Source organism: Tasmannia lanceolata, unplaced genomic scaffold (assembly GCF_043159265.1).
Source record: "Tasmannia lanceolata isolate RefF3 unplaced genomic scaffold, GAP_Taslan_0.1 ptg000008l, whole genome shotgun sequence".
NCBI lineage: Eukaryota > Viridiplantae > Streptophyta > Magnoliopsida > Canellales > Winteraceae > Tasmannia > Tasmannia lanceolata.
Window position 1 is genome coordinate 57715272 of NW_027518685.1, and position 26291 is coordinate 57741562.

At 41.0% G+C, this 26291-nt stretch overlaps 1 protein-coding gene across 1 annotated transcript in view; it reads right to left on the reverse strand.

Annotated features, from left to right (window-relative positions):
• LOC143885387 (3'-5' exonuclease domain-containing protein) overlaps positions 1–21417 on the reverse strand; it is a 68793-nt gene extending 47376 nt beyond the window's left edge. Inside the window, exon 1 of the mRNA XM_077389537.1 lies at positions 20837–21417. Within this exon, the coding sequence (XP_077245652.1) occupies positions 20837–21268 (432 nt within the window). The 5' untranslated portion in view covers positions 21269–21417. The remainder of the gene's footprint in view (positions 1–20836) is intronic.
• Between the last annotated feature and the right edge of the window lie 4874 nt (positions 21418–26291).

The window sequence follows — 26291 nt, forward strand, 5'->3', positions numbered from 1 at the left end:
CCTGCGCCTATACGTCTCAGCAAAATGGTGTTTTGCCGAGAGAAAACTTCGCTACCTACTCGATATGGCTCGCACCCTTCTCTTTTAGATTCGGGTTCCTCAACTCTATTGGAGTGATGTCATCCTTACATCCTATTTCTTGGCCAATTGGCTTCCTTCCTCTGTTTTAGATGGTACCTCCTCTTTCTCAATTTATATTCTCAGGGGGATCCCTTTCCCCTCACTCCACGCATCTTTGGTTGAGTTTGTTTTGTTCACCACCTATCACCTAGCCTAGATAAGTTGGCTCCTTGGGCAGAGTGATGAGTCTTTCTGGGGTACTCTCGCACCCAGAAGGGTTATCGTTATAATAGTCCTCGAATGCGGTGCCTCTTTGTTTTCGCCGACGTCACATCCATTGAGTCCATCTCCTCCTTTGCTGCTCCTATAGCAAGCAGCCCTGTTCCGCCCCACCCTCCGGTTCCTCTTCCTTTGTCGGTCCTATCCGACCCGGTTGCGCCCTCTTCTCCACCATTAAAGGTATCAGTGGCCCTCTCCTGTGTCGGATTCTGCATCATTACCGGTCTCAGCTCCATCTCCTCCTGCTCCTACGAAGACTTATCAACGGTGTGCCTGAGCAGATCCCCTCCTCCGGAGGCATCATCTTCTCAGCCGGAGATACCTGCTCCTACCTCTCAGGTACCCTCTCTTTGCCTCTCCTAATGTTGTTATAGATTCTCCTATTGTTTCACGTACTCGTTCTCGCTCTATTGCCCACTCTATTTCTCACTTTGTTTCCTATGATAAACTAACTCCTGTCTTTCGAAGCTTTGTGTCTTCTGTCTCTTTACCGCATTATGTGGCCGAGGCCCTTGCTCACCCGGGATGGCGCACTGCCAAAGACCTTGAGATGGGTGTCTTCAAACCAATAAGACTTGGAATTTGGTCCTCTTTCTTCGAGGGCTCGACCCGTGGGGTGTCGATGGGTTTTCTCCATCAAATACTTGATGAATGGGACAGTTGAGCGCCTGAAGGCGCGCTTAGTTGCGAAGGGGTATACGCAAGCATTTGGGGTTGATTACACAAAGACCCTTTCTCCTGTCGCCAAGATCCCTTTTGTTCGTGTGCTACTCTCCCTGGCCTTTAACCATGGTTGGCCCCTCTATCGGCTAGATGTGAAAAACGCTTTTCTTCATGACGACCTCACTAAGGAGGTGTACATTGAGCAACCTCATGGGTATGTTGTTGTTGTAAAGACCGACCCCACTAGGGTCTTTATTGTGATTAATTTTGTTCTTTGTAAATATTGTCCACAAATTTCTCCTGAACAACGGTCGAACAAGTCTAATTAAAATTCGAGCATTTAGGACTGTCGGATTTTGCACTTACTATAAATAGTAAGTCCGCGCTTACTATAAATAGTAAGTCCGAACTTACTATAAATAGTAAGTCTACGCTTATTATAAATAGTAGGTCCGCACTTACTATAAATAGTAAGTGGGTCCCACTTAACAAAAAAAAGTAAATTTGAAACTTTAAATCCTACAATTTAGGATCTTGAGAAATTGCAAAGCAATAGGATTGTGACACATAGGATGGGATAAGAGAGGAAATTGAATACAACTAGCAATCCTCACAAAAATAGGGACGTGCTCACGTTTTCCCATAATAGGGAGAAACGTGCGCACAACTCACCTTTAGGAAAAAAAACGAGAGAGAGGGGGAGAAAGAAAGAGAGAAAGAAGAAAGAAGGGAAAAGGAAGAGAAGAGAAAAAGAGAAAAAAAAAAAAAGGGTTTTTCATCTCTTAGAATAAGCCTATAAGTCTATGGGCAGTTTAGTCATTGTACTTCTCTTTTCATTATTATTAATAAACGAGTGAGGGGGAGATGCCGAACTCACTTTCCCTTTCTCTCTAATCTCTCTTGCAACATGGTATCAGAGCTGCTCTAGGGAAACTCCGTAGCCTCCATCTTCTTCGCCTCCCCGAAAACCCTAACCCTAATCCTCCATCATCTTCCTCCCTAATCCTAACCCTCATTCCCCCACCCCCACGCCTCTCTCATCCCCACGCCCCTCAAAACCTAACCCACCCCCCCCCCCCCACATCTCCTACGACGACACAACCCCCTCCGCCCCGTCTGGACGTCTCCCTCTCCCTCGTAAGACCCTTCCCAGCCCCCAGAAAACTATGCAACCCCTCCGATCTCTCACCCCCGCGTACCCAGGAAAACTCAGGCCGGAAAATTTTGTTCCGGGGCGGAAAAGTTTTTCCCGGAATCAGGATCTGCACCCCCCACCACAAAATCACTTTCTGGGATTTTTTTTTTTTTTCCACCCTCCTGATCCCCCCCTCCCAAAACAATTTTCCTGGCCCCTCAATTCCTGGGTTTGCAGGTAGCCTTTCGACATTCCCAAAACCATGCGCTGAAGACTTCCTGGTTCTTGATCGGCACCAACACCTTGGGGATTCCTGTTCCTTGATGGGTTTTTCTATATTCTTGTCCTTCATTTAGGAAAGTGTCATATGACCATCTCTTTTGATTAGTTGGTTCTATATATTCGTCTCTTAACTCCTTTTTTCCTGTGGGTAGTGGTTTCTCTAGTTCTCTAGATTCGTTGTCATTATGGATCCTCCCACCATTGTTGATCCTTCTATTGGCATGACCACTAAGGTTAGTGTCTCTACCACACCCTCGGTCTCTTCTTCTTCGTCTTCTCAGTTGGCACCTGTGGAAAATTCCTATCCACAGTTGAATATTGCCAAGTTTGATGGAACCAACTACCTACCCTGGAAGGTTACGAATGAGACATACCTTCTTGGCCGGGGTAAAGTTCACTTTCTTCGTGAGGATTCTCCTTCACCTAAGGATCCTATGTATACCCGTTGGGAACAGGAAGATGCGCTGATTCGGAGTCTCCTATGGCAGAGTATGACTCCTGACATTTATTCTACTCTGATTCTTCTTCCGATTGCGAAGGAGGTCTGGGATCACACTACAGTGACGTATTCTGAGGCTAAGAACCTGACTCACACCTGCTCTACTTACTCTGAGTGGATGCGGCTCCGCCGTGGTGACATGTCTCCTGAGGCCCATTATGGGAAGTTCATTTCCTTGTGTCAGCAGCTTGATGTCTTCATGCCACTCACCTCTGATGTTCATGTTCTCCGGCGTCAACAGGAACAGATTTGAGTGGTACGCTACCTTGAGAGCCTCGGCACAAAGTTTACACACATGCGCCATCAGATTCTTAGTTCTGGCGACATTCCTTTGTTGCGGGAGGTCTACTTCCGCGCTCAACAGTGCGCTGCTGGCGAGACTCCCTCCCGCCCTACTTCTGATAGTTCGGCTCTGGCTGCATATGATGGAGGTGGTGGTACTCGTCCTTCCCGAGGTGGTGGTTCTTTTTCCCGGGCTCGTGGACGCGGTGGCCGTGGTGGTGGCCGTGTTGGGAGTGGTCGTGGTCGTCCTTATTGCACCCACTGTCAGCGCGATGGCCATGTCATTGAGACCTGTTATACCTTGCATCCAGAGCTTCGCCCGCCCAGATCAGCCCACCTCAGTGCTTCTGGTCCCTCTGACACCGTAGTCTCTGCTCCTGTCTCCTTTCATGCTGATGACTCATTCTCTTTTACAAGGGCCGACTATGAGGAGTTATAGCGTCTTCGACAGAGTGCCTATCAGCCCACTGCAGGCTTTGCCCAGCCAGATAGTTCACCTACTACGTTACTCTCTAGCTCTGGGTTCTGGATTATTGACTCAGGAGCCTCAAACCATATGACTGGTAACTCATCACAGCTCTCTTCTTTTCGCTTATTTCCATCTGATTTTCCGTCCATTACTCTAGCTGATGGTTCCACTACACATATTACTGGTATTGGTACCACCTGTCCTTCACCTAATCTCCCTCTATGTGCAATTTTGTGTGTACCTAAGTCTCCTTTTAGTTTATTATCTGTTAGCCAAATTACGAAAAATTTGTCGTGCTCTGTCTTAGTTTATCCTTCTTACTGTCTTTTTCAGGATCTTTCGACTGGGAGGACAATTGGATCGGGTCGTGAGGTGGATGGCCTGTACCGTCTTGACTGCGGCCCTTCTTCGTCAATCTTACACAGTTCCGTGGATGCCTTTCAGTGGCACTGTCGACTAGGTCACCCCTCCCTTCAACGTCTCTGGCAGACATCTTTAATTCCTAGTTCTATTTCTCATTTTCATTGTCAGTCTTGTAAACTCGGGAAGCATCATAGAGTGTCTTTCCCTTCCCGAGTCGTTACTAAGGTTGATAGTTTATTTAAGTTAGTTCAATGCGATGTATGGGGACCTTCTCGGGTCGCGTCAAATATTGGATTCCAGTACTTTGTGGTTTTTATTGATGATTACTCACGCATGACTTGGTTGTATCTTCTGAAAGACCGCTCTCAGGTCTTCTCTGCTTTTAAAAATTTTCATGCTGAAATAAAAAATCAATTTAGTTCTAATCTTAAATGCATGCGTACTGATAATGCTCGTGAGTTTTTCTCTACTACTGATGGCTTTCAGGACTATCTCTCTTCTCATGGCATCCTTCATCAATCATCCAGTGCATACACTTCGCAGCAAAATGGCGTCGTTGAAAGGAAACTGCGATATCTACTTGAGGTGGCTCGCACACTCCTCTCTCAGATGCAGGTTCCTAAATCTTTTTGGTCTGACGCCATTCTCACTGCTTGTTTCCTGTCCAACCGTCTTCCGTCTTCAGTGTTTCGTGGTGATTCTCCATTTCACATAGTTTATCCACATTGGGACCCATTCCCACTTACGCCGCATGTCTTTGGCTACGTATGTTTTGTTCATCATTTGGGTCCTGGCCGTGATAAGCTAGATCCCCGTTCAGAACGGTGTGTTTTTCTGGGTTACTCTCGCACCCAGAAAGGATATCGTTGCTACAGTCCACGTCTACGCCGATGGTATGTATCAGCTGACATCACATTTTTCGAATCAGGACCATTCTTTTGCTCTTCCTCTGGCCCTTCCAATGTCAGATCAGAACCTGAGGTGACTATTTCTCTTCCTGAGCTTTCTCCCATTCCTCCTCCTCCTATTGCACATCCTCCTGCTTGCCCTCCTGGACAGGTCAACTCGTGTGCTCTCAGGGTGGATCGTCCACCTATTATAGTCCAATATAAACGTCGTCCACAGCAGGCACGTCCCTCACACACCGAGAAATCGTCCTCACAGGCAGAGATCTTCTTACCCCCTCATCAGGTATCTGACTCTCCTATTGCTTCCCGTACTCGTTCCCATTCTACTGATCACCCGCTTTCTAATTTCGTTTCTTATGATCGTCTAACTCTCCCTTTTAAAAGCTTTATCTTGTCTATGTCTTCTGCTGTGTTACCACAGTCTTTGGATGAGGCTCTCCTACACCCAGGCTGGCGAGCTGCAATGGACCTTGAAATGGGCGCTCTTCAGTCCAACAGCACATGGGATCTTGTCTCTCTCCCTGCCGGCGCTCGACCAGTTGGCTGCCGATGGGAATTCTCCATTAAGTATCTTCCTGATGGGACGGTTGATCGACTGAAGGCACGTCTGGTGGCAAAGGGTTACACTCAAACACATTCGATGTAGACTACGATGAGACGTTTTCTCCAGTTGCGAAGATACCTTGTGTCCGTGTTCTACTCTCCCTCGTCGTTAACAATGGTTGGCCTCTTCACTAGCTAGATGTGAAAAGCGCCTTTCTGCATGGCGACCTCCTTGGAGAGGTCTATATGGAGCAACCGCCAAGTTACGTTGCTCAGGGGGAGTTGTCCTCATCTGTCTGTCGCCTCAGAAAAGCGATTTATGGGTTAAAGCAGTCACCACGTGCTTGGTTTGGTAGATTTAGTGAGGCAGTTATGAGGTTTGGTCTCAAACAGTGTGCTATAGATCAATCAGTATTCAGCTATCAGTCCTCAACAGGATGCATTATGTTGATTGCATACGTCGATGACATCATTATTACAGGCAGTGACTCAGGGGGAATTCAAAAATTGAAAGACTTCTTACAAAAAGAATTTGCAACAAAGGACTTGGGACGTCCCATACTTTCTTGGGATAGAAGTTGCGTACTCCCCTCGTGGTTTATCTCTATCTCAGAGGAAGTATGTTCTTGATTTGCTAGAAGAGACAGGAAATCTTAGTGTGAAACCAATAGCTGCACCCATGGATCCAAATGTGAAACTGGTTCCAGAAGAGGGTGATTTGTTGAAAGATCCTAATAGGTATAGAAGACTTGTGAGCAAGCTCATATACCTTACTGTTACTCGTCCTGATATATCCTATGCCGTTGGAGTAGTTAGCCAGTACATGACCTCTCCTCGCACATCTCATTGGAACGCAGTGGTTCAAATTCTCAAGTATCTTAAGGGTGCTCCAGGGAAAGGATTACTATTCAAACGGCATGGTCATACACGGATTGAGGGGTTCTCGGATGCTGATTGGGTTGGATCTCCTGCTGATAGGGATCGACTACTGGGTATTATACCTTTGTTGGAGGAAACCTAGTTTCATGGAAAAGTAAGAAACAGGATGTCATTACGAAATCAAGTGCATAGGCAGAATATAGAGCCATGGCGCATACTACGACTGAGATTATTTGGTTGAGGTCACTCTTAACTGAGATTATATTGTGATAACAGGGCAGACATCTATATTGCGACAAATCCTGTCTTCCATGAGAGAACTAAACATATCGAAGTCGACTATCATTTCATTCGTCAGAGAATTCAGAAAGGGGAGATACGCGCTGTATTCACTCGTTCTGTAGAACAGTTGGCAGATATGTTCACAAAACCATTGAATAAATCCAAGCTGAGGGATATATGTAACAAGCTAGGAATGTATGATTTATATATTCCAGCTTGAGGGGGAGTGTTAGAATAAGCTTATAAGTCTATGGCAGTTTGGTCATTGTACTTCTCTTTTCATTATTATTAATAAATGAGTGAGGGGGAGATGCCGAACTCACTTTCTCTTTCTCTCTAATCTCTCTTGCAACATCATCAACCAAAAAGGTATGTATACACCTTGTTTTACTTTTTGTAAGTTAGGGCTTTAGGTTATGTGAATTTTAACAAGTTAGGGTTTATGTAAGCAACCTTTGTAAATTTCAATGGATCCATAGAATCCATGAAATTTCGCATGAATTTAAGCTCAAATCTTTAAAGTTGTAATGTAACCCATACACACACAACTATCATTTATATCTAAAATTTCTAAGATAATTTATTTAAATAAAATTTTAGGGAAAAATACACTTAGCTGTGGTTTCTGACACATTCAACTTAACCCCAAAAGTTTAAAAAGTTACAAGTAGACCCCCTGTGGTTTCAAAACGTGACAAGTACACCCCCTCCGTCAACTGTCCGTCAGTTTAACCTGACGGAAAGACTAAAACTAACCATGGTTAATATTTTGAGGACAGAAATACCCTCATTTGCAAAGGGATTAGGGTTACGCAATTTCCCACCGCCGTCGTCGCCCCTCCGGCCACCGCCACTGTCGCCATCTCCGGCAACCACCGCCACCTCCACTACAGACAATCAAACCCCACCCCATGGCTACATCAAACCCACATTTCAAGAAAAAAACCTTTGATAAAAATAAAAAAATAAAGCCCTAAAACATTAGGGTTTTTGTGCAAATCATTATAATGACGTGAATGAAGACAAATAAAACCCCAATTTTTAGTTTTCAAGTATGAAAACCCTAATTTTCAATTGGGGAAGACGAGGGCATTTTGGTATTTTCCCCCACGCCGTCAGCTCCGTCCAGTTAAAAAAACCCAATGAAACCACGGGGGTCTACTTGTAACCTTCCAAACTTTTGGGGTTATGTTGAATGTGTCAGAAACCAGAGGGGGTCTAAGTGTATTTTTCCCAAAATTTTTAAAAAAATCTCAGATTTTCTATAAATAGTAAATTTTCGAATTTACTATTTATAGTAAGTTTCCAGTTTCTATAAATAGTAAGTCTCAGATTTACCAAAAATAATAAGTTTGGGTTTTTTTTCAAAGCCATTTAGGAGAAACTATTAATCCCCAAATTTGGATTCCCATCCTCCCTTTTAGGGAGAGTGCATCAAGATAATATGTAATACACACACACAAATCGACAAAGAACTGTACGGACCACATCATAGGTTGATCCAAACCGTCCATGTGATGGAGCACAACATATATCGGTTGTGCCCGTAAAATCATTTCCATAGGCTGATCGTAGCCCTCCAATCTATAGAGCTTTCCATAAGATGTTGTTCCTCTTAAGGTGCCCGGAATTCGTCAATATTTTTCAAGGTGTCTTGAATCCGTAGTATTATGTAATATGTTAACAAATATCCGTAGTATTATGTAACGTCAGCCCCCAATCTGTAATTTTGCATAGAATATGTTGACTTTGTCCACTTGCTTTATTAAAAAAGCATAAAGGATGGGGGTAGGATTGAAATTATGTGGCTTTAATGGGTGCCTTTGTTAAAAACCATAAAGGAGGGGGTAGGATTGAAAATATGAGGGTTGAATGGGTGCCTTTGTTAAAAAAAAGTAAAAAAAGTGATGTGTAATTCTATTAGAATTTTGGGAGAAATTCAAATAATTCTCTCTCCTTTTCTCTTCTGCTATAAATATATATATATATATATATATAAGGGTGATTTTAATATGTCATACTCCCAAAAATATATAACAATCGCATATTCCTAAGAAAAATATGATTTTTCACATATGTACCCCAACAGTATAGACATATGAAATAAATTATTATATTTTATTTACACACACATATATGTGATAGTATTTGTATGTTAACTTAACAGTAGTGAATACATACAAAAATTTTGAATTTCAGAGACATATTATCCTTAAAAAAAACATGTAACAGTTGTACGTATAAGTAAAAATGAAATGCTCACATAGGCACCACTTCCCAAACACATGTAATAGTCGCATTTATCAAATAGGATAGGAAAAATGATAGTTCACATAAGTATTATTCTCAAACATGGGACAGTTGAATATGTAAATTTCACATATGTATAATTCCCAAAGGTAAGTAACATTTGTACACATACAATTAATGGCTTAGTGTAAATCAAAACAAATTGGAACTTTAAGCCTTCAAAAGACAAACAATAGTCTATGGTAAAACTGTAAAAGGACATTAAGGTATCAACGACCTTCAAAATTTAACCTAAGAAGAAAATTAGGAACTTGGAGAAAACTTGACATATATGATTCTTTATATTTTTCAGGTTGTCCTCATTCTCTTCTTACTTAAAGAAATTTAAGTCATTCTCTTAACTCAGGTTTGGATTCAAGGTAGGTGACGGTACCCTAATCTTATACCTTAAACAATGGTTGACTTAAATGTGTAAGAAGAAAATTCCTTAGCAAGCATGAGGTTTGTTTATGATAGTGATTAAGTAGAAATTATTAATTTACAATCAATTTAGTATGCAAGTTTATTCTCATATTTCTGTTATGTCGTAGCTTGTGACGTATGGATATCAGGTTATTATGTTGGAATGAAATATAGAAGCAAGAAAATTGCTTAAACTGAAATGGAAAAAAATGATTGGAAAATGTGGGATTTGTTTTTACCCGTACACTGGTAAGACTAATAAATGAATGAGCATGAGGATTATGGTTATTTTGGCGGAGGAGTCGTCGTCTAGGAATAATTAAATTCCAAGCCGGCCTTGGGTTTTAGAGCACCCCCTTGGCGGTAAATGCATCATCTTAGACCATGATGTCAAGAAGCGAAGCGGCCAGTAGGCGCATCGTAAAAAGTCCTCCATGCCCACTACCTTTAGGCAAGGGTAGTGAAACGTATTGGTGGGCAAAGTAATAGGCTATTAGGGGGCTGAAGTACCTTGGGGGAACTGTCTCATACTTCATCATTAATAATAAACATAAGTCTCATAAATGTTAAATGTTGTATGTTCTATTAGATCAATCGATTCCAGTTGACGGATACTATTGCATGTTTCCTTATTTATATTCCAGGTTCTTTTAGAAATTGTTGTTAATACATGTTTACTAATGAATTCAAATTATACACTTTAATTCAAGAATTGTTTACTTGTATTAGTTTAGGATACCGAATGAATCTAACTAACACCAAAAATCTCCCACAGGTTTTGCTACAATGGACGACATCGAGAATAAATAGGGAAGCGTAAAGAGGAGTATACGGAGTGGTTGGTTTAGCTATGTGGCATTGACGAAATATCCCGTCTTGATGTCTCTTTTTTTATGTTTGATGTCAGTAGAACTATTTAATTTTTATGTTTGTAGTTTATAAGTTCAAAGGGTAGAAGGTAGTAGTACTTGTTACATCTAATGAGTTTTAGCTTGTTTCTTCTGGGTAGCGATCCGGATAAAAAAAAACTTGTGTCCAAAAATCCGGGTCGTTGCATTTGGTATCAAAGCATAGGTGCGCCTGTGAGTTTGGGTACATCATAGGAAGGGTAGATGCAGGCAAGGAGCAATTAGGAAACAACACAACATATTTGTGTGTACCGGGCACATGAGTTAATTGTGTTGTAAGAAACCACTTAATGGACTCACGTGCATCGGGGATGCCTGGTTGACGTGTGAGCGAATTGTGTGGTGGAAGACAAAAAGTTTAGGTGAGAACTCCAAGGGCGATTTAGGCGAACCAGGAACACTTAGTAGGTGAGGGTTGGCTATGCTAGTATGGGACGGTATCGTGGACTCAAACGCGTTGATAGTGCTTGATTCGTTGTGAGCATGGGTACGTCATAAGATGGGTAGATAAGACTTTTTAACCCAGAGGCGTATACTGATCATATACCCGGTATTTGTCTATATTAGTTATGTTAATAATTTTATATAACTTGTTGACGTGTGATACTTAAAACTGAAATAATAATAAATTGTTTCTCTCCTTAAACCCGACCTTGTTCATGACTACAAATTATCCTCATAATTGATTCTCTATGGTTGATTTTGTTTTGATTTTTATGTCGTGTTAATTATAAGTAATCCTTAATTGTGAAAAACTATCAAGACCCAAAAAAAAAAGTAGTTGAATTTCGGGAATTAAGGGGCGTAGAATGTAAAGACCGACCCCACTAGGGTCTTTATTGCGATTAATTTTTTTCTTTGTAAATATTGTCCACAAATTTCTCTTGAACAACGGTCGACCAAGTCTAATTAAACTTTGAGCATTTATGACCGTCGGATTTTGCACTTACTATAAATAGTAAGTCCGCACTTACTATAAATAGTAAGTGGGTCCCACTTCACAAAAAAAAAGTAAATTTGAAACTTTAAATCCTAAAATTTAGGATCTTGAGAAATTGCAAAGCAATAGGATTGTGACACAGGATGAAATAAGAGAGGAAATTGAATACAACTACCAATCCTCACAAAAATAGGGAAGTGCTCACGTTTTCCCATATTAGGGAGGAACATGCGCACAACTCACCTTTAGGAAAAAAACGAGAGAGGGGGAGAAAGAAAGAGAGAAAGAAGAAAGAAGGAAAAAGGAAGAGAAGAGAAAGAAAAAAGAAAAGGGTTTTCATCATCTAAAAAGGTATATACACACCTTGTTTTACTTTTTGTATGTTAGGGCTTTAGGTTATGTGGATTTTCACAAGTTAGGGTTTCTCTAAGCAACCTTTGTGAATTTCAAATGAATCTATAGAATCCATGAAATTTCGCATGAATTTATGCTCAAATCTTCAGGGTAACCCATACACACAACTATCATTTAAATCTGAAATTTCTAAGACAATTTATTTAAATAAATTTTTTTTAAAAAAAAATAGAAAATTTTCTTTTTACTATAAATAGTAAATTTTCGGATTTAGTATTTATAGTAAGTTTCCAGTTTACTTATAAATAGTAAGCCTCGGATTTACTATAAATAGTAAGTTTCAGATTTACCAAAAATAATAAGTTTGGGGTTTTTTTCAAAGCCATTTAGGAGAAACTATGAATCCCCAAATTTGGATTCCCATCCCCCCTTTTAGGGAGAGTGCATCAAGATAATATGTAATATACATATACATATATATATATATATATGAGAGAACGGTTCCTACACATATGTGTAGAGAGCTCTCTACACACTAGCTTAAAATACAGTGGGGGCCCACATTCCCAACCCTACGATTTGTGGAGGTAAAATGGATGTCTTTAAACCTTCACAAATTAGTCAATTTTTTGCCTCCACAGTTCGAATGGTTAGGATGATCCTATGGATCTGATTTTTTGTGGACACCCTATCTATGTGAGGGCCTTAAAAATGAATGGTTTGGATCACCCAAATAATGTGGCCCCCACTGTATTTTAAGGTAGTGTGTAGATAACTTATCTACACGTGTGTAGGAACCGTTCTCTCTCTCTCTCTCTCTCTCTCTCTCTCTCTCTCTCTCTCTCTCTCTCTCTCTCTCTCTCTATATATATATATATATATATATATATATATATATATATATATATATCCATAAAAGGGTGATTTTAATATGTCATACTCCCAAAAATATATAACAATCGCATATACCTAAGAAAAAGATGATTTTTCACATATGTACCCCAAGAGTATAGACATATGAAATAAATTATTAAATTTTATTTACACACACATATATGTGATAGTATGTGTGTGTTAACAGTAGTGAATACATATAAAAATTTTGAATTTCATAGACATATTATCCTTAAAAAAACATGAAACAGTTGTACGTATAAGTAAAAATGAAATGCTCACATAGGCACCACTTCCCAAACACATGTAATAGTCGCATATATCAAATAGGACAGGAAAAATGATAGTTCACATATTATTCTCAAACATATGTGACATTTGAATATGAAAATTTCACATATGTATAATTCCCAAAGGTAAGTAACAATTATATACATACAATTAATGGCTTGGTGTAAATCAAAACAAATTGGAACTTTAAGCCTTCAAAAGACAAACAATAGTCTATGGTAAAAGTGTAAAAGGACATTAAGGTATCAACGACCTTCAAAATTTAACCTAAGAAGAAAATTAGGAACTTGGAGAAAACTTGACATATATGATTCTTTATATTTTTCAGGTTGTTCTCATTCTCTTCTCACTTAGAGAAATTTCAGTCATTCTCATAACTCAAGTTTAGATTCAAGGTAGGGGACGGTACCCTAGTCTTATACCTTAAACAATGGTTGACTTAAATGTGTATGAAGAAAATTCCTTAGCAAGCATGAGGTTTGTTTATGATAGTGATAAAGTAGAAATTATTGATTTACAATCAGTTTATTATGCAAGTTTATTCTCATATTCCTACTATGTCGTAGCTTGTGACGTATGGATATCAGGTTATTATGTTGGAATGAAATGTAGAAGCAAGAAAATTGCTTAAACTGAAATGAAAAAAAATGATTGGAAAATGTGGGATTTGTTTTTATCGGTACACTGGTAAGACTAATAAATGCATGAGCATGAGGATTATGGTGGTTTTGGCGCAGGAGGAGTCGTCCAGGAATAATTAAATTCCAAGCCGTCCTTGGGTTTTAGCGCACCCTCTTGGCGGTAAATGCATCATCTTAGACCATGATGTCAAGAGGCGGAGCGGCCAGTAGGCGCATCGTAAAAAGTCCCCCATGCCCACTACCTTTAAGCAGGGGTAATGGAACGTATTAGTGGGCAAGGCAATAGGCTATTAGGGAGCTCAAGTACCTTGGGAGAACTGTCTCATACTTCATCATTAATAATAAACATAAGTCTCATAAATGTTAAATGTTGTATGTTCTATTAGATCAATTGATTCCCGTTGACGGATACTATTGCATGTTTCCTTATTTATATTCCAGGTTCTTTTAGAAATTGTTGTTAATACATGTTTACTAATGAATTCAAATTATACACCTTAATTCAAGAATTGTTTACTTGTATTAGTTTAGGATACCGAATGAATCTACATAGTTCTTTAAACTAATACCAAAAATCCCCCACAAGTTTTGCTACAACGGACGACAACGAGAATAAATGGGGAAGCGTAAAGAGGAGTATACGGAGTGGTTGGTTTAGCTATGTGGCCTTGACGGAATATCCCGTCTTGATATGTCACTTTTTTTATGTTTGATGTCAGTAGAACTATTTAATTTTTATGTTTGTAGTTTATAAGTTCAAAGGGAAGAAGATAGTAGTACTTGTTTCATCTAATGAGTTTTAGCTTGTTTCTTCTGGGTAGAGATCCGGATAAAAAAAAAATTGTGTCCGAAAATCCGAGTCGTTACAGTTGCTCATGAGGAGATGTCCTCCTCCATACGTCGCTTGTGAAAATCTCTTTATGGCTTAAAACAATTTCCTCGGGCATGGTTTTGGCGATTCAATGAGGCTGTCATGCGTTTTGGCATAAAACAATACGCCGTCGATAACTCTGTTTTCAGTCATCAATCTGCGGATGGCTGTGTTTTTTCTTCCTTTTTTTGGAATGATGTGGCTGGTTGTGTTCTTCTGATAGTATATGTTGATGACATTGTCATTACTAACAGTAACTCAGTGGGTATACAGAAATTTAAGGACCTCTTGCAGAAAGAGTTTTCCACAAAAGATTTGCGTCGCTTGAGGTATTTTCTTGGGATTGAGGTAGCCTACTCCATTAGGGGCCTCTCTCTCAAAGAAAGTACTTGTTGGATTTATTAGATGAGACAGGTTACCTTGGGGGTGAAACATGCTGTTGTGCCCATGGACCCTAATGTGAAACTTCGTTCAAAAAAGGGTGACTTATTAGATGACCCTGGCAGATACAAGAGGTTGGTTGGCAAGCTTATATATCTCACAGTCACTCGCCCCGATATCTCATTTGCTGTCGTGGTAGTGAGTCAGTATATGAGCTCCCCTCAAACCTCTCACTAGGCCGCGATGCTTCAGATTCTCAAGTACTTGAAAGGCCCTCCAAGAAGAGGCCTACTATTTAAGAAGCATGGTCATACGAAGATAGAAGGGTTCTCTAATGCAGATTGGGCAGGATCTCCGGCATATAGGAGATCAACCACTAGATATTGCACCTTCGTAGGAGGTAACTTAGTGTCATGGCAAAGCAAGAAACAGGATGTCAAAGCAAAATCCAGTGCAGAAGCCGAATACAGGGCAATGGCTCACACGAGTGGAGAACTAATCTAGTCGCACTCTCTTTGTCGGAGATCAGTATCGCTCCTTCCTCTGCTTCTCAATTGTATTGTGATAATAGGGTCGCGATTCATATTGCTACAAATCCAATCTTTCATGAGCGAACTAAACACATTGAGGTGGGTTGTCATTTTATCCGTCAGAGAATTCAAAGGGGCGAGACATGCACAGCTTTTACTAGATCAGTGGATCAGTTGACTGATATGTTCACTAAATCCTTAAGTAAAGCTAAGTTGAGCGATATTTGTAACAAGCTGGGAATGTATGATATATGCATTCCAGCTTGACGGAGATTGTTAGAAGGTGTATGTATTTGCCTAAGGGCATTATGGTCTTTGTAGTCTTTCTCTTTTAATATAAATACATAAGTGACGGGGAGCATCTCTCCAACTCGCTCTTTCTTCTCCCATTCTCATCTCTCCTTCTCTTCCAACAGTTACCAAGTGCCAACTCATGACAAGAAGCAAACAAGGAAGGGAACACTTCATTTCACCAACGTTTTAAATTTCGGCCGAAATATTTCGGTTTCGGTGGAAAACGAAACGAAATCCACATTGAGTCGGAAAAGTACCAAACTTCGCCGAAACGTTTTGGAAATTTCGGCCGAAACGTTTCGGTAAAGTGCAAAGTTTCACCCGAAATTTCGGTTGTTCTCTAAAAGACTCGAAGATCCACCTCGGTTGTTCTCTAAAAGACTCAAAGATCACTTCAGGTCAGAGATTAAAGCGAGGTAGATAATAAAATTCATACGAAAAAACCCAAGTCCCTCAGCTCGGGTGGACCAATATTGTCCACTTCGGGTCACGATAATAAACTAAAGCAAACAGTAAAAGGGCCGAACAATTCAAGACGAGATATGACACTTGAAGATTTTCAAAAAGTGCTTTTCCATTGATAGATTTCTTAACATCACATCGGAGGGCTTCGAGGCCAAAAACAAACGGAGTACATTTAATGCATGGTAAGGAGACTCAAGCTTCAGGGTTCTTTACTTGCTCGGTCGTAACTGGATCGGCGGCCTTCTCGACAACCCCTTCAAGGCTTCAACAGTCTGCTCAACGACCCCTTCGATGGTCAGCTCGTCAGTCCCCCCTGCACCTTTCTCACCATCCACGGCTAACTCAACAAAGATCCCCTCCAAGGAAATCTTAGGGTACTTCTCAGCAACTTTACCCTTGCACTCATTGAATCTGAGGACATACGATTCAGCCGCCAAGTTAACCAACTCTTTCTCCTTGGCCTCCATTGCGGCCTTCCTGATTCTGTTGAGCTTCCTCACCTGCTGCTTGTACTTCTCAAGATCAGCCTCGCGACCAACCTTCTCTCCGGCCAGAGAATTCTTTAAATTCTCAATCTCAATGTCCCTATCCCGAAGGACTTGGTTCAGGCGGATCTCCTCCTTCAAAGCGTCAATCTAACAGTTCAGAGCGGTAATCGCCCCTGAAGTCTCTTTTGACTTATCAATCAAGTCACCACACCAAATGTTTAATGCGTAGAGAGATGAGCATATTCCCTCCACGCTCGTCTCCAATGGCTCCTCGGCTACCAGAGCCATATCCTTTGGAAGACGGCTCATCAAAACAATTTCTTTAATAACACGGGGTTTTCCAATGCCCGAGTTAGCTTTCAGAACGGCCCAGTCTGGGCAGAACACCGGATCAATATCCATTGGTATACCTAGAGGATCAGCTTCCACTTCAAGATCCGTACTAGAAGAGATTCCCTTTTCCCGGTTATCTTGTTGCAAGACCTTCTTCAAAGTGGTCAGAGATTTTCCGCCTGTGGTCTTGCGTAGCATCTTCCCAGAGCGAGGATCCTTCAGAGGATCTGACGAACTGAGTGCCCTTTTACCCGAGTCAGAACCTCGTCCGGCTCCACTCTTGAGGGCGGCCACAGCTTGTCCACCTCGCCCAGTTCGGATCAATGCCTTAACCTTGTCCAACGCACTGGCATAGGCCATTTATGCAAAAGGAAAGGAAATGAGTAAAGTATGGGAGATCAGCAGCAAAGCTAATAATCAAAGGAAACAGGCAATAAGAACAAGACGCCCTAAGACACATACGTGCGCTAGAAAAGACACTAACTGCGATATCCACTAACTTTTACTCAATGATGAACCCCTTCCAATGAATACCCCTGGTGGCAACTCCATACGACTTTATCATCTCAAAGACTTCGAGGTCCTCACCATCCAAGGTAGGTGTTCAGCTAAGGGCTTTAGTATTGTAGTACGACCAGTTGGTGGGGACCGTCCACTCACCTTCTTGGGTAGCAAATAAAAATTTGTTCTTCCAACCATGGATGGAGGTCGGTTTACTTTTTACTATCTTCACATCTGCCTGTTGACTCAAGTAGATCCAACCATCCAACTTATGCCTCTTCAACTGAGCACACCTCCGAAACAATCTCAAGGTCGAGTTTTCTCGAGTTCTGCCTTCAACAAATACATGAAGCTGATCAAAACCCTTCAAGAATTCGGCGCCACTTGAGTCGGATCCAATTTATAATATCTCAAGACCTAGGCTATAAAATGGTGAATGGGAAATCTGAAGCCTCCCTTCAAAGTTTCCTCATAGACACATAAGTCTTTCGGGGAAGGGTTACACGCCCTATCGCCCTTCAAAGCATTCCGGAGACCGAACTGGTCAGGAACGCAATACTTAACCCTGACGAACTCTAACCTAGAGTCACAAAGTTTGTTCCCTTCACTAAGAGCACCGATGTTATTGGTGGGATTGGCCTCCCTGCGAGCTATGGCCTGCACTTCGAAGGCCTCTCCTTCCTGGATGTTGTCGAGGTCACCATCCTCTCCCTTATCCTCTTCCTCATCGTTCTCTTCTAAGTCAAGAAGCTCAGGAGAATTAACCCTAATCCCTAAAGGTATTATCTCCTCCTCTACGACATCGGCCTAGTGGTCACCTCCTACGATGTCGACATCGGTATCTTCAGACGAACTACTAGAAGACGAACCGGACTCCGAACCCGACATATTTATAAAGAAATGTAAAAACGATGAAATCTAAATAAGGAAAGAGGACGTTACCGATCTAAGTAGTCGACGAACTAAATAAGACGAACTTGGAAGCCAAGAACTAAAGAGGACAAGAAAAAGAAGAAGGCAAACTGCGAAGAGAGGAGAACAAAAGGTGAAATGAAACTCTCCTCTCCTCTTAATATAGACCTCCAGACAAGCTGTCACCAGTTCGAGGAGAAACCGCCAAATCCAACGAACACGATCGAGCCATGTGTCCTCACCTTACGCAGCACATTTAATGAAAGCACGTACGTCGAGGCTAAGCGTCCCTTCAGCTCCCATCGAGAACCGCCATAATGATGGCACTCCTATCAAAAAGGACAAAAACTGCCCAAGCATGGTAGTTCGTCCAGAAAGACAATGACCAGTTCGTCTATATAGAATGAACTGGGTGCCAACTTTTCACAAAAGGACAAAAACTGCCCAAGCATGGTAGTTCGTCCCAAGGAAGCAGGATTCGTTCCTCTAGGCGGGGAATCGCGATTCCCCGGAACGCGAATCCGATTCGGGATTCGATTCGAATCCCCGAAAATTGGGAATCGGGGTTCGGATTCGTCGGAACCCCGATTCCCAATTTATGGGAACCCCAATTCTCACTTTATAGGAACTCCGATTCCCAGGCGATTCCCTGCGAATCCCCAGCGAATCCCAACTCCACAGCGACTCCCAGCGAATCTCCGTCGACTCTCTGGCAAACCCACGATTCCCGGTTCCTACCATCCCCGGAGCCTTCGATACCCGCTTTCGAATCCCGAATCGAATCCCGCTTTCGATTCCCGCCCTGGCAACCTTGGTTCGTCCAAAAAGACAATGACTACTTTGTCAGGATGCCAACTTTTCACAAAAGGACAAAAACTGCCCAAGCATGGTAGTTCATCCAAAAAGAGAACGACTAGTTCGTGCCAACTTTTTACAAAAGGATAAAAATTGCCCAAGCATGGTAGTTGGTCCAAAAAGACAACGACCAGTTCGTCCTATAGACGAAATGGGTGCCAACTTTTCACAAAAGGACAAAAACTGCCCAATCATGGTAGTTCGTCCAAAAAGACAACAACTAGTTCGTCTACAGGACGAACTGGGTGCCAACTTTTCACAAAAGGACAAAAAAATGCTCAAAGAGGCAGTTCATCTGAAATCCAGTTCGTTCATAGCGCACCAAGTTTGCAGAAAGGACAAAAAAATTGCCCAGAGAGGCAGAAGGACAATAAAATTGCCCAAAGAGGCAGTTCGTCTGAAATCCAGTTCGTGGGTACCAAGTTTACAAAAAAGACAAAAAATTGCCCAAAGAGGCAGTTCGTCTGAAATATAGGACGAACTGGTTACCAAGTTTGCAGAAAGGACAAAAAAATTGCCCAATGAGGCAGTTCGTCTGAAATCCAGAAGTGTGCAGAAAAGACAAAAATCGCCGCAAGGAGGGAAGCTCGCCTGAAATCCAGTTCGTCTATAGGACGAACTAGGTACCAAAGGTAGCTCTCTAAAATCCTTCCCCAAGTCAAACACATCGACTTGAGGAATCGGGGGGCAACTAATGGGGACCAAAAAGACCCTCCAATCGTAAACCAACATGTGGCATTAGGGCGGGCTTGCAATAACACCAACCAACAGGGGACAACAAGGTAATTACATCCCAAAGTGGAAAGCCTTAGTGTAAGCCTTGCCCAACCATAGGCTGACACCTGTCCCCAAGGGTAAAAGGGTAATCCAATACTCAAGCCCCCATTATAAATAGCCCACAAATATTCTAAGATAAGGATCGAATCCCAAAATTTACTATTCATAGTCTTTTCATTACATAGCATTACCTCATCTGTTGCAGTCACTGACTTAAGCATCGGAGGGCCTTCCCGGAGGAACCACTCCGGGTCAGTCATCTGACTGCCTGCTACCTTGTGCAGAGTACAGCACAGCATAACTATACTACATCCACATCAGCTCTTCCGAAGCCACATCGCGGATCACCGATTTTGGCCGCAAAACCACATTTGTAAGAAGCTCCTGACGCATTAAATTCATGTGAGAAGAAAATAAACAAACCCCCATAAGAATCAAGGAGATCCATGCAAATGAATCTAACTATGTCACTAAGGACCTGTTTGGATTGCAGGAATTTTCTGGAAATGTTTGTACAAGAAAAAATATTTCTAAAATTTCGAACCTTTTTACACACTAAAATAAATAAATTGAACCAACCCTATTGAATTTTCACTTAAAGGGACCTTCAATTTATGATAACATTCATCTAAATTAACCATAATCATATCATTTCCCTCTAAATTTTGGAAAGAAAAAAATCCAAGAAAAAGATTTTCTATAAGAAATGTTTTTCTCCCAATCTAAACAGGGCCTAAAATCATGCATCCATGGTAATAAAAGTAGCATAGAAATTCGTATAGAACTTGCGAAAATAGTAAAAAATAAAGAATGACCAAAAACAAGTAAGAATAACAACCGTTCCACAAATGGGTAAGCTCAATTTAGTGCAAATTTAAATTGCAACCAAACCCAAGAAACCTTTCCTGTTCCTTTTGGATTTTGGGAACAGATTGTGAGTCCCAGACTGATCTAAACATAAATTTGACTCCAACAATCAGTTTTGGAGTCACTATCGATTCTCAAAATCCGAATCAAACAGGGAGAAGAGATGGGTGATTACTACCTTATCAAAACCGGGTTCGCAGCCTTGAGAGCAGAAAGTGGAAGACAAATACATGGAATCCTGCTTAAACTTGAAACCCAATTTGAGTATATAGGGAGAAACAAACATGTCTCTCAACAGCTCCCAAATGGATGTGAGAGGAATTGATAGCAAATCAAGTAGAAAAACCCATGAATCGTTGATGGACCCATCGTCTTCGGATTCGGATCCACGAATCCGACAAGCTATTTGGAGGATGGAAACGTGAGGGAAAGTGGTAGGGTTTGGAGTGCGAGAGGGTTTCCATTCGGCATCTAATCCAATGATAGAGGAATGGTCGAGAGCCCAAAGGAAGATAGAGAATTCGTGGGATTCGATGGACGAAATAAAATGGTTTTTGAACGGTTTCTCGGTTTGTCTCGAATTCGAATCCATGAGAGTGGTCGTGTTCATGCCTTTTTTGGGAGATTTGATTCTTTCGGGTCATCAACGCGTGGGGGTGTTGATTTGTGAAGAGTCGGGCCATGGGTGTCAACGGATCCAATTCGGATCGGATCCACCAATGTCTCAGCCTCGATCAAATCTCTTATCGGACGGATCGGATTTGGAGTGTCCTTCTGGTTTTATTGGTTTTTTTTTCAAAACGGACTGTCTTTTGCGCCATCCCAGTAGGTCTTACTTAGGCCCTGTTTATTGGCCCAAAATTACATTTAATTTTTGGCCAATAATCGATCCGGGGGCTCACAATCAATTATCACGCTCGTGAAATGAACAGGGACTTCCCTTTTACCCTAGTTTTAAATTTCAGCCGAAAACCGAAATTGTGGCTAAAATATGTCGGTTTTGGCCAAGGTCGAAACGAAATACACCATGAATCAAATTTTTACCGGATTTCACTGAAATTTCAAAATTTTGCCGACATTTCAACCGAAATTTCATCTTTCACCCTTATTTACAGGATTCCCACCGAAAATTTAGACATTTCTACAAAACTTTTAGGGCGATGATATTTTCACCACGCCTGCAGTACGCATTCGCCCCCCTTTTAATGTGATTTGACATCAAAAAGCGTTAAAGTTGCCCCATGTTCCCGTTATAAGGGGGGACCATACGTACTGAGGGGGTGAAAATATCGTCGCCCAAATTTTACATGATTTCAGACGAAATTTCTATCAGAAATGAAATATTTCAATTTCGGTGGTGGCCGAAACATCATCGAAACCAAAATTTGAGACCTTTCATTTTACATAGTTAAAATTTAGGCGGAGGTAGAGGGCAAGCGTAAGCGAGAGCAGTAGCTACAAGGCGTGGGTTGCCCTACCCTCAATCGAAACAAATTTGATTATCGTTGATATAGCACATTCAAAAAAATGAATTAACCAGAATTAAAATTAACCAAATTTGCCTGATGTAGAGGCAGAAACAATGAAGTTTCAGTAGATTTTTCTTATTCATTCAAAAGCATGTTGTAATGTATTTGTATTTTGCCAGAGTTGAGGCAAAATAACAACTTGGAAGATAATATACAAGATAAAGATAAAATGTAAACCGAGTGAGTTGGTCCCTATTAACTAGCAACTGCTTGGATAGGCTTTATCCAGTGGAACATTTTCAATATTCCCAATACGCCGCTTCAACTGATGAGTCGATCTAGAACCATCAGTTTGGATTGCAGAAACCGAAATTGTGGGGCTAAGATCCCTTTAGTGAAAATATCAACAACCTGGCCTTGTGATGCCACATATTTGACGTCAAGATCCTTACGAACGACCTTTTCTCGAATAAAGGGGTAATTGACTTCCACATGTTTCGTACGAACATGAAACACAGGGTTGGAGGCAAGTGCGATGGTGATCACATTGTCACACCAAATAGTAGGTGTATGGCGTAGATAAATGCCAAGATCTTTGAATAACATTCTCAACCGGCATAGTTCAACAGCGGTGTGCACAAGGGAGCAATATTCGGCTTCAGTGCTAGAACGAGCAATTGTGGGTTGTTTCTTAGCACTCCAAGAGAAAGGATTGCGGCCTAAAAGGACACAGTAGCCACTAGTCGATCGGTGATCATCAAAACTACCAGCTGTGGACCCCAATCCGAGAGAGGCGAGGGACGAGCCCCAGAAGTCTCTAGATCATCCACATGAAGGAGAGCTCTACCAAGGAACTCTCAAAAGTGTGCCCTTCACAGCATGAGTGGCAATGTAAAGTGAAATACCTCTCGATTCGGGGACTAGCCCAGATTCGAGACGTATCTTAAACAAAGAATAGTCGTCATCCAAGGAAGTAGGCATTGGATCCCATACTATGCTCTGTTGCAATGGATAACCAGAGATATAAAAGAAGGTTCGTGCCTGGTTACGAATTTGGAAGGTCCGAAGAGCACCTCATTCGTCCAAGTGCAAGTACTTGGTCTCTTATGCCATTTATTTATTGATTTTGAAGAGTTTTGGGCGAAAGTCATGTGAAATGGGAACATATATCTCCGAAAAGACGTCTGTCTAATCATGCATGTCTCGGAGATGAATAATAAGCATACGCAAAAGAAATAAAAGAAATGTCACCTAAGAATAGTTAGGTTATGAGTGTCATGCCTAATTGGTGTCTAAGTTCTGATGGGCAAACACATGCATGTTACAGCTAAAGGTATAGGGTCTGTACATGAAAGTAAGAAAACATAACAAAACACACATCACGACTTGACTCTACACCGACTCGACACAACAAACCCTAAAACTCTAATGCAATACTTGACTCGGACCAAGATGGCCATCCATCCTGGCTGCTCTACGTATCCCGGCCTCGGGAAGAATCATAATCAACGTAGTTCGATGACCTATTCTAAACTACAATGCATAACCATCTAGAACCGCTATTCTAGACTCGATCAACTAGACTCAACTGGTTCTTAAAGCTTTTTGTACGATTGCTTAAGTTCAAGTGAATTGTAATTTTTAAGACTCTCTATATGCCCTAACTAATACAAGTTTGTTAGCCTTAAGCTAATGCAGGTGGGCCCTACATCCTATGTGTAACTAGGTTGTGCATCCTAAGGAAAACCATGGGCTAACTAAATACTTTCTAGTTTAGCCATCGGTTTGACTAAATGTCTAACCGACCATGACTCGAGGCCTCCTAACTCTAGGGACACTTACACTACAAGACACACCATATCAACACAGACAAGACAGACTCCTAACTTTAAAACACCCCAAATATCTAGGACAGACTCCTAACTTTAGGGGAAGATCTTTTTGAAAAGATTTTGAAGAATTTTTTGTATTTTTGAAAGATTTGAAATGTTTATTTTTAAAGGTTTTGCTGGACCTGGGATAAAGATCCCAAGCTGCACTACGTACCCTGTGGAAAGGGGATCAACCCAACGTAGTTCGGAAACAGACTCTCCTAGCTACACTTAATGACTCAAGATTTTTGAGAATTTTAGGTTTTTCAGATATTTTTCAAGTGTTTTTTGTTGTTTTTGACATAAGAGGGCAGAATCCAATCATCATAAGGGTAGGACAGACTCCTGATATCCCACAAAGGTTGGACAGAATCCTATGCTTTGCGGGGGAATTGAATAGAATCACGACTCTGCAAGGGTTGGACAGCATCCTATACCTTGCAAGAATGGATAAAATCATATGACTTGACGAGAGGTTGGACAGAATCTGATGAGCACATTTATGTATAAATGGTAGGGGTTAAAAGCATGTATTTTTCTCATTTAAAGCGGTGCTACTAAGCTATTTTCATTGTTTTTGGTGTTTCAGGTTATTTTCTGGATGTCCACAGAAAATACAACTAATGAGATGGAGTTCCACAGAAAATATCATTTTGCAGCTACAACTAAAAATTCCAAAGATTCGACGTTAACCGAATGAGAGAATGGTCTACCGAGATAATGATTCAGATGATCTCAATTTAGTTTTGAACTTTCCATTATTGGCCCATTGCTAAGATTTTGAATTGGATGAGTAATATAACGGTCGAATCAGCTTATGAAGAAAGGATTAGAGGAATGATCAGTTGATATCTTGGCCATTAAAATGGATGATCCAAAGTAAGCATGTGATAGGCTACAATTTTGATTAATCGGATCTTCCTATGGTCTAATTAGATGGATGGTCTGGATCGGTCTATGGAAACAAATTGGCTAATTCAAGAAGAAGAAGATAGTTAAATCATTCCCTGAAAATAATTAGAAAGTGCAACCTATGCGGGCCCATCATTTGCACGATTTGGATTATCTTACCTGAATTGTGATGAATTAGGGCTCTACCTAACTCACATAATGGGCTACTAAGTGGACGGCTAGGATCAGCTTATGGGAATAAATAAGAGCACGGATTATTGTAGCCCATTAAATTAAATGGTTAAGATTAAATTATGGAAATGATTAGGGGTGCAACCAGTTAAAAATAGTGGAATATAAAGTGGAGCCGCCCAACTTTGAATGGTCGAATTTTATAAGGGCGATTTGGCCATGTTGGTGGACCCATTTGAGGTTGTTTTGGCTCTACATGAACCGACCTTCTCTTGCCTCTCTCAGCCAATGGAAAGCAATGACCACATCTATGCATATTCGTCCAACTCATTCTTGGGGAAGTTATTGTAAACAAATCACAAGTTTGGTTATAATGAAAGGGGATACTTGTACATGCATGGGAATAGCAAGGAAGATTGATTATAGAAGCTTGAAGTTTACACTATAGAAAGTGGGTCCCATCCATGAACGACAGCCCATTTCTTTTAGTAACGCATTCTTTCTCTCTTTGCATGGTTGTATGATATAAAAAGGGAAAACATGCATATGTATGGAAACAAACAGTATGCATATATGGTCAATTGGGGTGTTGCTGTGTGAAGACCGACCTACTTTTGGGATGGTGTTTATGTATACAAGATTCGGTTGCTAATGTGGGGGTAACTTGGGTCATCACTTACCATTTATAAAAAAAAATGGAAGGTTGAGTGTTTTCAATCATTTTTGGAAAGTAGGTCATGTGTGATAAAAGATCTCAAAATTAGGGGTGTCACTTTCTATTTCAATCCAAGTGGGGAGATATTTTCAGCAAGATCAACAATTCTTCTCATTGACATGTGGCATTTTGCATATATTTTCTAGACATAGAAAGTGACTCTCGTTGGGAAACATGCTCTGTTTGTTACCTTCTTATAGTCCAGCCAACATGTGGAATACCTTTCTAATTTTTTGAGAAAATTAGCAACTTCTCATCATTCTGTGGTTAATATAATAGTAAGCTGCTGTTTGTTTTTGGGGACAACACATGCACAACATTAAAAGGAAGCTGCTGTCGTATTGCCTTTATTTTCTAAATTATTCGGTTAATTGAATTTGTGGCTGTTGTGTGGTGAGGTGGCTGAAGGGAGACTCTTTTGGAAACAACACTCATATAATTATAGAAACAGTACATGGTAATTGGAATTATAGGAAACATGTGGAAATGTTTTAG